At 40.0% G+C, this 14,113-nt stretch overlaps 1 protein-coding gene and 1 long non-coding RNA gene across 5 annotated transcripts in view; one reads left to right on the forward strand and one right to left on the reverse strand.

Moving 5' to 3' along the window:
- LOC117209904 (complexin) overlaps window positions 1-14,113 on the reverse strand; it is a 320,967-nt gene that overhangs the window by 185,832 nt on the left and 121,022 nt on the right. Inside the window, exon 2 of the mRNA XM_033452363.1 lies at window positions 6,996-7,090. Coding sequence (XP_033308254.1) covers window positions 6,996-7,050 — 55 coding nt within the window. The 5' untranslated portion in view covers window positions 7,051-7,090. The remainder of the gene's footprint in view (window positions 1-6,995; window positions 7,091-14,113) is intronic.
- The window catches only part of LOC117209905, a 206,591-nt gene that overhangs the window by 134,158 nt on the left and 58,320 nt on the right, over window positions 1-14,113 (forward strand). The window contains exon 4 of one of the 4 annotated variants that reach the window (XR_004488007.1): window positions 520-962. The exons of 2 other annotated variants lie outside the window; for them this stretch is intronic. This is a non-coding gene — a long non-coding RNA (uncharacterized LOC117209905). Of the gene's footprint in view, window positions 1-519; window positions 963-14,113 lie in introns of those variants that run through there. One more of the 4 variants, XR_004488009.1, reaches the window with a different exon arrangement.

A 14,113-nucleotide genomic window follows, 5' to 3' on the forward strand; every position in this document is an offset into this window, starting at 1 on the left:
ACGATAATAATATTTCGCAAAAATGAAACGTGACGATATAGCGCGAGTATATTTCGATCTATTGCTGCTCTCAGGACAAAATATACGAAATTCGCGTGCAGCGTTAAGAGTAGCTATTAATTGAATCGTGCAAGAGGGAAATCTTGATGCTCTTCGTGCCAATCTATTCTCTTCATAGCAATTCGACATAAATCGAGGTTAAAAGCCGATAGGTGTTCGCAGTTGGGAATATCAACGATTTCAAGTGGAATCGCTCCACGCAGATAAATCCGCCGCGAATGGGATTATTGCGCTCCTTCGAACCGCGAATCCGGTCGAATCTATGAAGACAACGAGTACCGTGAAATAGGGAGATTTCCCGAGGAAACGCCGAATTTTCTGGTGACAGATATCCTGCGCGTCCTAGAAAGTAACACGATCCACCATATTTCCAGTAAACTCATCGTTTCGCCCCATTTCACCCTCTGACATCTGTTTATCGTGCGAAGTCATTTTGACCCCAGCTCTGTGTGTTCCAAGACAGAAAATGCATCTCGAGGAATGCATAGAGAATTTGAGGGGAAGCTACATCACCTCTGAACGTCGAAGACCAAAGCCATTCGGTCGACTTCCAACAAGCAACCGCACAGCAGCGTAGGTCGCGGTCGATCGATCCACGGGATTTCAATTAACCGGCTGACCGAGGAAAAACCTGCAGCAGTTTGGATGCTCCGGAGCACAGGAGGAGGGGTGCTGGGAAAGGAGGCCAGCAGAGGAATTTATATATGAGCCGGTTAAAAGCCACATTAATCAATTCCACAAATTGGAAAGTACAGGAAAGTGATGATGTTACGAACACAGGTTTTTAATTTTATCTCGCGGTTTACCATTATTTATCATATGACATTTTACCATAATTTAACCTAGAATTTTACATTGTGTATCACAATTTACCTTAGAATTTACTGTTATTATTCGTTCCATTTTCTATCACAATTTATCTTAGAATTCACCACTTTTATGTCTTCTTTATGCGTTGAGTGAACTTTTGGGAAGTATTCGTTTCTAGAAAATTGAATATCAATTGTATTTAACGAAATTGAGAAATCAGTTTGAAGACTTTTATATGCATATCGTACGTGTTTTATAAAACATTTTAAAATCTCATTGGCGCTGTAATAAGGCACGACTGTTACTATTATATTGATGAAATCTGAAACCTTATAGAAGATTAATATTCGAAATTGCGACGCACTGACGTTCGTCGTTATTGTTCACACTTTCCCTGATACTCAGTCTAATTCGTACACCCCTGTTCTTTCTGTCACCCTCTCTGCTTAATCTCTTTTCCCCTATCACCCCTTTTTCTTACACATCGTATAACAGCTTTTTATTCAACGCCCTTCTATCAATTTTTTCCCTCCTTATCCACTCGATGATCTTCTTCCTCGAAAAGATCCTTTATTCTAACGCTTCTTCTAACACTTTTTTCCCCCATTTGACTCTTCTATCATTTCTCCTCCTCTTCCTTCTTGGCTCACCCTATATATGTTCTCAGCCCAATGTCCTATCTTGCATTCAGGTCATCTCCAAACTAATTGCCATTCGATTCATCCACTCTTTGAAGCTTGGCGAAAGTTTCCCACCGCATTTCCCGTTAAACCCCGTCGCACCCCCGAACAAACCACTGGGGGTTTCCGGCACTTGGAACTTCCGTCTCTGTTCCTCTTCACTCCGCTTTGCTTTACACCGTGACGGACAAACTGTGATAATTGCTAGGGAAACGGTTAAGAACCGTGATTCATTCAGAGTGAACCTGTCAATGGTATCGAGATGAACTATTTATATACTTTTGAAGAATTATTGCTATTTATCGAAATTGGAAAGTATTCTAAATATCGCTTTACCTCGAGAGAGTTTTTAATGTCGAAAGGCATCGACGGTTCTTGTTATCGGATTTTATATCTCAAAGTATAAACTAACCGAGCCGAGAGCCAAGAGAGGTGAAAATAAAGAATATTCGTTTGGAGAATATATTTGTGTTGAGAAATGAACAAAGAAAAGGCAGTGAAAACGAAGAAAATTAAATTGCCGGGTGTATTTGAGATAGAAGATAAAAGAATATTCATTTGGACAATTTATTTGAGATGGAAAATGGTAATAAAAATTAAGAATATTCATTTGGCGGATTCATTCGAGATAAAGGATAAGAGAATGTTAATTTGGGGAATTTATTTCAAACGAAAAATAAGAGAGGAGATAACGATGAAAATCGAGAATATTAGTTTGGCGAATTTATTGGAGATAAAAGATCGAAAAAAGTACGCGAAAGCCAGCAACATTAATTTCCAGAATTTAGTCGAGAAGAATCGAAAAGGATCCATTGGGATTCCGATCTGTAATCTGGGATTGCAAGAGGAGCAATCTACGCGATTACCAGTCTCAACTCTTGAAATTGGGTTTGTTTTCTGTACACTTCTACAAGAGACCACTATTACAAGAAACATTTGCCGATGCGTTTTAACCGACCACGTAGAAGGATCGTACGAAAACGTTGAATCACTCGACTACGAGTTCGATATATCTAATTCTATGTATAATGGTGGACATTGGGAGAGCGGCTGAGTAAAAATAAGTGGAAGAAGTCGCGGTATCGAGATGGTAGGAGGTTGGGAAAGCCACGAGATGGGAAGAAGGATGGATTGATCGCGTCCAAATGAGTTAAGCTTTACCCGAAGAAAGATTCGAGGTCGGGGCTGGTTCGTTTGACGAAGGTCCCCATTTTCCCATTACGGATTCCCCGTGATACGGTTCGTTCCCGTGGCGTTCGCGGAGGCTAAAACTTTCCCTTAATGACACAAGTTTTATTGCGGGCCATCGTTCAACCTGCCAGCAAGCCGACAAGCCAGCTGGCGACGCGTCGGCTCCCGGCCTACGCTCTGCTCCTCTTCAATTCCCGCTCTAACTAGCCAACTTGTAATTGTAACTCGAATAACAACGATCGAGTGTCCCGTTCGCAGAGCGACGTTTCCCCTGGCCACGCGAAATACGCGTGGTAAAATCCGCGGAAAATTAAACTGGCCCGCTGAAATACGGATTCAGCGTTCTTTCGCCGAAGAAGATCGAGATGGGTATTCTCTGTGCCAGGATCATCCTTTTGAGGAAGGAACTTTTATCGTCTGCTGCCAGGATTCAAAGGTCACGTGCGTGCTGATTCGACAAATACATTTAAAAAGAGATTGTTATATAACCATATGAGTAAAATTTATTACAAGAACCGATTTCCTTTTTCAGTATCCATGACCATAATGATGATGATGATGATAAGTAACGCACATATTAATTACTCATAGTACAATATACATAACGTACACATTTTAATGAATGTTATGACTGGCAGCGTTTGTAGAAGAAATTGAAACGGCATGCAATCCCACTGGACACCTTGGCAACGTCCAGTAATAGCCATAATCAAAAGCGTCTGAACGTTTATGGTAACTGCCTCGAGCAACTATCATAATTGTAGGAGTCAAAGTTGATTTGTATTCGTTCCTTAATGTCTGTATAAATTTAGCACGGTAGAACCTTGGTTATTCGAAACATCGGTTATCCCGGTAAATATCGTGGATATTCGTTCGTCTGTGAGACACAAGCTAGGATATTGCAACGTTTCCGGATCGTCCTTATAATCTCTGCTTTTTATTTTCTCCAGAAGCGCAAAATTTAGTTCAAGTAACGCATTTCTTTTCAGTTTCACCTAAAATTAACGTTTAATTAGTATGTACGTTTAATTCATCCGATTGTAAGGGATATAGATATATATATACGCGAACGAAATTACTAACATTAAAAAAGATATGCAATTTAATAGCCCAGGGAGATTGGTAGAGCAAAAATGAGCGAAACATATGTATAATCGAAATTCTACAATTACTATTACAATTTTTATATTTTTATATATTTTTCTTTTATATATCTTTCTAATACTTTCTGCATACACGGACATCTTCCTCCAAATTTCTTCATTCGGTATGATCAGCAAGTTCTTGAAAAATTTCATCGTAAAATGTGTCGTTCAATTTAATTTGTGAAAGGAGCTCGTATGACCTAGAAGGTAAGAGGGATTGAAGGAGAAGAGATTGGAACTATGCGGGCGATTAATCGCAAACCGATGAAATTATTAGCTTTGAAATTTGATTTGCCGCTACCGATTATCATCAAGCTGGATAACAAAATTAGTCGCGAATGATATAATCGATCGACGTTGAAACGCTGCATAGGAATTTTCGAGAACTCGATGGCACTTGCAGATGTTTTAATCAAATGTATGTCTGCTCTGGTCATTCGCTTTAATCTCGCGATTGCACGATTAACAGCGTGATATTTAGCCGCATCTGCTTCTGTCTTTCGAGATGAAACAACGATGGAAAAGCAGCATCGTGTTAGAGTCGTCAACTATGACCAACTTGACTTTAATGCAGTATATTATTCCGTATAATCGGAAACGTCGGGAGTCGAGCCACGTTTGTCGAGCTTATTAACGTCGCTGGCTCGCTTTGCTTCGCGGCCAAGCTTTTTATACACGTCGCTGACACAGTTACGTGAACAGCATTAAACCAGCGAAGCAACCGGGTAAAGATTCTATTTCGAGTATTATCAGTCGCTTGAGTACGCGTTAAGAAACGATTCTTTTAACTCGGATCGATAGAGTTAAAAATATTTATATACAAGGTGTCCTGTTAATCGCGGCATAATAGGTAAGCAGGTGATTCGAAGTGAAAATATGAATCGGAAATATGCAATACAATCTTTCCGCGTGGCCCTTCGTTTTCGAAGAAATCGAATCGAATCTTTTCTTTGTTGACTATATCGTGATTGATGGTGCGCGCCGTAAAGTATGGTTATTTGTGTCGGAAGAACATTTGAGCCGAGCTAAGTAATCGTCGAATCCGATTGCGAACAATTTCTATGCCATCTACGTTTCATAACAGATTATTACTCGACTCGTTTTTACCGGCCTGATAAATCGTCAAGTATATCGCGTACTTACATCGACGACTCGGTAGACACAGTTTTCTAAGAAGATATCACCTCTATTCGTCAAAAGGAAAGTTTGTTGAACTAACGTCAATATTCTCGTTTGTAATTATTAGAATTCCCTAGCCTGTGTATATTAATTTATCTTAGCAGATTATTTTCTTCTTTAGAGTATTTTCTTTAGAATATATACCATACAATGTATGTAATGTACGTATATTCTGTAACGTATGTAAAAACTATATAATTTTAGCTTAAACAGAAGCTTACTATATTTTTCGATATTTTCTCTTGCTGGGCCTAAAGCAGGCGATATTTCCTCGTTCTTCCGTTATTACATCAAAGATCAATGATGTTTCATGACATGTAACGAGTTTCGTTATTCTGTGCAGAGTTGAAGATTGAATTTTAAGGTGTGGGAATTTAGGTGAATCAAATAACCCTACCGTACTATATATAGGAAACGAAGGCGTAAGCAAATCATTTTTTTTTTCCATAGTCGCCGATCCACAGGGGGCGAACGGTGCTTCGTCATTTGCTCTAATGCTTTCTTCCTTCCTGCTTCGTGCGAGCGATCAATCTTAATTCGCGTGCTAAATTACCGACCGAAAGACTGATGTTCCCTTACCGAAGAAATATATTAAGACGCGGTGAAACGGTGCTTTTCGCGTGGCCGAGCGATGAAACGGCACTTTCCGATCTCACGTTTGCACCATTAATTCGTCACGATCGCGAAACCAAGCCAACCATCTCTTATTATTGCTGTTTTATATCGTTTGGAAAAGGAACGGTCTGTCGATCGGTAATACGAGTACGATGATCATCAGTAGAAGGAACATACGATAGAACCCTCGTACGTGTTCATCTTTATCGCATTTATCATCCACCCCTCTTTGGAATGTACCCATAATTGCAAATTCCGTTCCCAATTTTTCCTATAAGTGGGTTATGAAAGTATTTCAACCTTCTATGAATATGTCAGGTTGTTCGGAAAATTCGAAGGGAATTTTAAGGAAGATTCAAGTAGAATCAGACTTTCTGTCATTTATAATTTCACGAGTCTTTTTTTTTGAAAAATATTTCGTCTTTTTTCGTTGCTTCAATGAAATTATTCCATTTCTTGTCTTCCATGCCTTTGACATAAGCTTTGCAGTGACTAGGATAAATAGTACGAGACTACGGCATATTTCGTGAATGAGACAGATGGAGGAGAACATATGCTGTAGGTATTTGCTCAAATATTTCGATATTTAATAGGAATTTCTAATGAAAACCTCACGAACGTTTTCGAATTACGTGGTACTATATGTGTTACGTAAAACAGTTTGTTTCATAAATAATTGATAATATTTAACAATTGTCAGAATGATACTAGCCAACTTTGATGCATTTATTATCCATCCTAGTTTGGAATGTATTCATGAGTGCAAATTTGTGTTGCCTACTCATCCCATATAGTTTATTAAAGTATTTAAATAAAATACTTTGCCTGGTAAATAACTAATAATAATTACCAATTAGTAAAATGTTATCTATCTTTCACGAGTCGTGTTATATTTTAAAAGACCTCTGCCCGAGATATTTCCAGGCTTGATTCAATGAAACAAGATGTCTTCTCGTTTCGCGGTCGATCGCTTCCGAATCAAGCGTTCTTCGTTAATTCGGTTTCTTGGTCGCGTGAAACGGAGATCAACGATTTCCGCGCGTGAATTAGTAAATTGCCTGTCAGTCAAGCCATTGTAATTGCATTCAGTCGTCTTACGTAGCAATTGCTCGTCTCAATTCCCCGATCTGCTTCCCCGTTTCTTTTATTCCGTAAAAAGCGTTGTGATGATTGAGGAGTTTCGTGTTATAGAAGCTACGCGATTGGTAGTTAATTACTTGCCCCAGAAAATTATATATCAAGGAAATTCTAGAAGGCCAGAAGAAAACGAGGTAATTGTAGAAGAAAACGAATTTTCCGATGTATAAAAACTCACCTTTAACTGCGTTCAGCTTGTTGCCGACCATCTGCTTCGCCACGAAGGCTGCCATTTTGGTTCTTGTTGTTCAACACTCGGCAAAAACCAGATCTGCAACAAAAGATCTTTTTAGTACTGGAATTTGGATATATAGGATCGCTCGAAATTTTTATTCTTTTTCATTTTCTATTTTTTCTTTTCTTTTTTTTTGAGGAGAGGATCCTTTAGAGAGTTTTAAAACATTTTGCATCGAATCATAAGTTTGTTCGTCTTTTCAAAGAATTTAAAAATACACGCCTTTCAATTTTTTAATGAAAAATACAAATTTATGAAGAAGCGAGAGAAATCAGTTGACAGTTGATTACACGTATGTATATAGAGTGTAGATCTTTACGCGTTTAAGAGAAATTAAAAAGAGTCCAAACGAGGAATTGCAATTTCGCCAGGCAAGCAACAAAGGTGTAACAATAACGCGCGAAATGTACGAAACATGCAAAAATATGAAAAATACTCAAACTGAGATACTTGTTATGGGATTTAATAGGCGAAATAAATTTGTATGTATCCAAGTTTCATTTCTTTATTTATATTGCTGAAAGTATGAAATTCGCTTAAAAATCTGCAGTGTAATTACACAGAAAGATATTACGTGAAAGTAAAAAGAATAGCGAAAGTGAGAATAACACTGTATGTGATCTTTTAAGAAGACACCAACTTATTAGTTTCAACTTATTACTTAGAACTTCAAGCAGGCGACTTATATTGCTCAACCTAATATTTTCCATCGAAGAGAAAAATATCGGAGAAACGTGAGGACAAAAATTTGTTGCACTAACGTCTCTTTTAAAATACAGCAGAGATAATAGTCCGGGGTGGCGTTTATTATATATATATATATGGTGAAATCTTTTTGGCCAAAGGGATAACCATTTCGGGTAATAACATTATATGGTTTCAGCTCGTAAATCCTTTTTATGACGTCATGGGAAGTAATACCGGCGTTCGATTCGATTTGAAGTTCTGGCAAGTGGCCGCGTAATATAACGGCGAAGGGACGATTTCTTCAAAGAAATGGCACACCCGCCGCGTGCGTCCGCGACAATTTGCCACGGTTTGTTAAAGAGAACGAGCCGATAGTCAAGGAATCGGCTTTTCGATAAAACGATTCTACCACATATCCGAATAAAACGTCGAAAAATATCCTGAGTGGAACGAGAACGAGAGATGCCGCCCACTTGCCCATAGGAAGCTGCTCTTATCGCCTGAAACCAAGAAAGAAACGACACCGCGATCCGCGAATAATTTCCAAGCTACCGCTTGGAAATAAGAAAGCAATGGGATTTCTCTCGTTCCTTCGGGCGTTCGATGCAAGTATGGAAATAAATGTCGCGGAACAAGTACGGATCTTCTCTTCGCGTTGGTCACAACAACGCTATCTGTTTGTCATCTTTTGTTCGTCCGCCATGTAGGAGAAATTTATAAAAATGTAAATAGCAAGATAAAGTTGTAAGTACGTGGTGTTATTGATTTTTACGATTAATTGAGAAACCTTGCAGCCATTTGACAATTATATTCCGCCACATTAAATCGTCTGTTTAAACACGAATTTACTGCAAGACACGTGCGTTCTCCAATGACTTGCAGATGTCCGTGTGTTTTCAAGCGTTCCGATTTTATCTTCGATCGTTTTACGTAATGTACCATAATGTTTTGACGATAAATAGGCAAGTTACACGAGGAAATATATTAATAGCAACTATTTGAAGTACATTTCGAAAGATCGAATTATCGCCGAGTTATTTTCATCTTCGTATTGAGTCGCAGGTTGTAATTTCTGCTCATCGTTCAACTGAAATAAGAGTCGTTCGATTGGTAATGCAAGCGTTTTTACGCAAAGCGAGACGATCATTCGACTAATAGTCGTCGAGGGGCAACCTTTGCTTGAAATATCACCCCGTGTTCGGTCGTTTTCTCTCCCTTCGGACTTCCTTTCATTTTCTCTTCTCCATCGTCCGTCGACCTTCTCTAGTCTCTTTCCGTACGAAAATGAAATACGCATCTCGTGGGACGGCCACGTCGATGTCGAATGTCGATGTCGAATGTCGACGTCGACGTCGATGTCGATGTCGATGTCGATATCAATGTCGAGACGTCGACGTCCTCGGTCCGGTCACGATAAAAAGTATTTTAATTTCGCGACGCCGACAATTTGGCAAGAAAGCGGCACGAATTCGCGAATATCGTCCGAGAAATGTTAAGATGAAGAGCAACGCTCGATATAAACGAGCTATCACGACAGATCGTGATTATTCTAAATAAATAATAATTGCGAAGGAAGTTTGCTCACCACCCGTGCAACGATATCGTAAATTAAGGAACATGTATTTTTATTATTTAATTTGTACTTTACAATTTGTCCAGCTGGACATTTGGTAAATTTTTCTAACTTAATTGCTAATTAACATGAGGATGGCTACCCCTAGCGGGATACCATCTTCGAGTTTGACTATTTTATTTCCTTAGTGAGATCAGTGGGGTGTTTTCTTTTTAAAAGGAACATAACCGCGGAAGAGAACATGACTAATACACGAATTACGTACCTAAACGCGCGTGTGTGTCAATTTTCATTGTACTCTGAATACTTGAAGAATCACTATGATGCGTACGTATTTCCCCGTACAACGCAACCTATATTATTGAAACGCGCGCGAGAAGACTTGCTCGTGTGCATCGTATCTAAGCGCACGACAGTAACGAGATGTTGCTTATCGGTGTGAAAACTGCCATGTCAGCGCGTTGAATAATTTAACGGAAAACTTTAGGTCACCGGGCCGGTATCTTATGCACTTTCGGTTGACCTTGCACGCAGCGCCGAGACGAAACCTCTAGCGTGAAGGAACAACGATCGTGTGTAGATCTGCGTTAAAAATTCGATTTCTTTATAGACGTATGGACTACACGAACGTATAGATTCTGACAGATTGATGACGCTTTTAGGTGTTCAACGTGTTAAATAAATTACTCGGCTGATTGTCAATTATGAATAATATATGATAGTGACAAATATAACGAAGAAACGAGGACACACGCTATGAAGAAAACAGAAACAACGAAGAATAAACGTAGGAATAGGAACTGGGCTAAATATTTGGACTGTCAACGTGTTAGGGAGTGAAATAAGAATGGCAAACGTAAAAACCAAAAGTATTTCGAGATTAATCGTAAAAAGGGGGAGAAATTACACCATGTCGTCGTCGTCGGAAGTAACTACAAACTGTAACGATCACTTTAGTGGAACGAGATGATGAGAAGAAGATATTAGCGGAGTTCCCATATGGAACACGAGAGTCAAAAGAATTTCGAGATTACAATCGTTCGAAAGAAAGCACGCTTTTATCCAAAGTAACTATTAGGATGTCCCAGCAATTGCTTGGTTGCTTTAGTTTCTTCTTTCTTCTTAATTCTTAACTAAACGCGTTCGAACTATATTCTTGGAAACGAGGCTTGAAATGGAAAAATTGTACTTTACGCTTTTGACTTATTTTCACATGTGGAATAATCTCCTGTTGATTGTTTACTCATCTGTAATTACAGCCTAGTCTGTAATTAGCTAACTTTAAGTATACCTGAATTTTCCAAATTTTCCATCTTTTCGAAGATGAAGTGTCACATGACAAAATTCTATATCTTCGATTCGTCTTCTCGTTCAAAACCAGCCTGTCGCCGAATGGACCACAGTTCGCCGGGACATTTTGTACGAATAACTATAACGATCATGTAGTCGGCCGAGATAACGAGAGGAGGATATTAGCGCCAAGTCTATTGAATTAACGTTAACAGAAATCACAGCAAGCGATAACGAGCGAGTTGTAATTAAATCAGGCGTTCCATAGGTTGTTCGCGTTACATCGTTGCGCGATTATCGCATACAGACGTCACGAGTGCAACAGGAATTCTATTCCCTTAGCGAGGGAAATGCGTTAATGTCTCCGGTCTGGCGCCAAGGAAATAGAATTGTTAGACGAATCACGGCTGTCGCGTTTCGCTACAAATCGTACGGCAAGCCTTCTATTTACAGCATTCACGAAATATTCGCCAGCTCGTTCATGCGAATTGCCGCGACACGAACAAACATCTCGTAAGCAAACCCTCTCCGAAAGAAACTCCATTTCTCATACGACATTAAAGAAATTCCTCTTCTGTATTTCTACGAGGGAAACTCGGCTTGGTCGTTTGTGTTCCGACGCCGGATCCATCGGCGTCGCTTATCTGGCGTCTGGCACAGAAATGGTTGAAGCAAAGTGGCTGGTCAGCCGAAGACACGGAACAGAAAAGATCGATAGAGAGAAATATGAGAGAGAAGAAGTCTTTAGAAGAGAAATATGGTAGAATGGAAGGGGAATACACAGGGTATTTAAAAAGCAGGCTACCGAAATTTGATACTGTGCTTCTACAGGGGTGAAAATATATCGAGGACAGGAGTTACGAAATATTCGGTGGTAGTAGATATTTTCTAGAGATTATGAGAATGGACGATAATATTCAGTAGATACATGTTCATGTCGTGTGCTAATTTTTTTACTAAATATATATTTCTAATAGATATCTCGTAACTTGCATATATATTTTCAAATTCTACCAATATATTCGTGACATTCACTCGGTGCTAAAGAAAATAACACATATACGACACAAACATAACATTTTTTCGTGGTAGAAGTTCAGCTACTTTCGTGAGTCAATGTAATTAATTAGTATGCACAGCGGCTGCAGAAAGTATTTGCACATCATTATATTTATTGCAGTATCTACGTACTACGTACTAATTAATTAGATAGAAGTATATTAAATTGCGTATTATTTATATAAGAATACTGTCAGTATAAAAATTTGATATTACGAAAGTGGAACGAAGAATCTTATGAAAAATCTTCAAGATACTTTTTACAGCCGCTGTGAACGTTGCTGTATATACAATGATAGTACAAATACTTTAACTGTATTTCTGAAACACCCTATGGAAATCGAGAGAAAACGATCACGATGGCAGAAGAGAGAAAGACGAGAATGGTTGGTAACGAGAAGCGGGTCGGTTGCGAGAAGACGACGCCGATAAAGCAGCGGTAAACCGGCGTCGAGACGTCTCGGCGCCTCTCCCTCTTTCCGTGTTCCTTTCCCCGTGATTTTCCAACAACGCGCGACAACTTTATCCCGGCGACAATGGACAAGATGAGGTTCGCTTCGCTGAGATATTACGTGTTTTTCCCACAACCGGCGGAATCCACCGCACCTCCGGAAGTTCCTCCACTTTTTCGATCGCCACCCCTAATCCGACACGGCTTAAACGCTCCGCCGCTCATCCATACGGAATCGCGCGGCCATGTTTTTGTTTGCTCAGCCGACGATTAAATGGTTCCCGACTATCTCCGCTTCCTAGTAGACGATCGACCAACTTTTCCAACGTTTTTTCACTCGCGCATCGAAAATCGGATCGCACTCGTGCAAGATCCGTTCGGAGTTTTTCAGGCTTTTAGTTTCGCACAGATCGCGCGATATTTTTCAAGAATGTTTCACGTGTTGAGAATAACCATCTTCGCGTAGAGTTTATGTAGCGTTTTATATATCGTTTTTATTGCGTCGAGTAATAAAATTGTTCGTCTTTTACCAGCGTATGGATTTCGAGATACGTTATAAAAATTATTTGAGGAGCGTAAAAGCTCGAATTCTTACGTTCTCAATCTTTTGATAGAAAATACTTTCCTGTTTATAGAGAAACAAACTATCTGTCGATTAGATAAATTTTATCACGTCGGATAGACAGATAGATAGATCGAATTTATTTAACAAAATGTGACTGAACCAATGTGATCCAATTTATTTTTCAAAGCATTTTTATATCTATAGGTATTTTATTTTCGTTGATTGCTAGAGACCGAAGACTGTTGATTCTAATTTCTAAGGTCCAGTAAAGAATCGGGAAATTAACTTTATCGAAATGTAAAATTGCAAAGTTATAAAAGAGATGTTTCTAAACGAACCTGTAACGTAACTTATAACTGGTCGGTTCATCGATATTATTAGTTATCGTGCAAGACGAACCCGAGACAAAACAACTAGGAAAGCTATCGAATTGCAGTCAATTGGAGTTGCCGACTCACATTGTGGAAACTCGATCCGTGAGAAGAGGAAGCTCGCGGCACAATACGGCGAAAAATTGGGGCGAAACAAACTGAGAACGCTTCGCAGCGATACCGCGATCGCCCTTTATCGTTCGGTAAACAAGCGGTCGCGAGTCACGGGAAATATTTGCCGTTCTTAAAAGTCCACCCAACCGGCAATTTGGCCAGCGTTGGATAAGAGGAAGTTGCTGGAAGGATTCGCTGTCGAGACCGTTTAAAGCACTGCCTGGAGGGTCAACAGCCTGGCGAGGAGGTTTAACCGCGATTCGCCTTTTAACTCGGAAGACAGATCGCCCGCCGACTAATTGACAATCGAGGGAAAGAACGTTTCCGGGCGGTAGACCGCGAGAGCATTTCCTCTTCTAGCATTTCCACCATCGAAAAGAAAAAGACTCGAGACAATGGTGGATTCCACTTGGCAACCGGTACTTTCGGGACACTACAATTAACGAATTCCAGAAATTATTCCAGCACCGTGACAGAACGATACGAGGAGAGAGTCAGCGACGACGGAGGAAAAGCCATTCGTTTCCGGTGCAGAGTCGGACAAGAACGTCGACGTCGCGCAATTCCAACGCGACGAAGAAAAGCTACCAGTCGAGTATGGGACGAGAGAGAAAGAGCAAGGGAGAAGCTGAAGGACACTTCGGAAGAAAGAACGGCCGCCTCGTTAGAACACCGACCACCTCCGGGCATCCTTGGCTCCTCGATTCCTCTGCACTAATTAAATACTGCCGAGACGCGGATTCGGCGTTCGACTGCAGCGAAAATCTCGCCTACGGATCCTCGAACTGTGCCCAGAAAGGAAGGATTGGTACGACGACTTCTGACACTCCGTTTAAGAAGAGTTAATTATCCCTGTTTTCTCTTATCCTTGATTTGCTCCCGCTTTAGTCATCCCCCTGATGCATCGGCTAACGAGCTGTTTCTTTCTTTTCGCTTAAACTGATTTTCGTT

The sequence above is a fragment of the Bombus bifarius genome, unplaced genomic scaffold (assembly GCF_011952205.1).
Source record: "Bombus bifarius isolate JDL3187 unplaced genomic scaffold, Bbif_JDL3187 scf7180000008194, whole genome shotgun sequence".
Taxonomy (NCBI): Eukaryota; Metazoa; Arthropoda; class Insecta; order Hymenoptera; family Apidae; genus Bombus; species Bombus bifarius.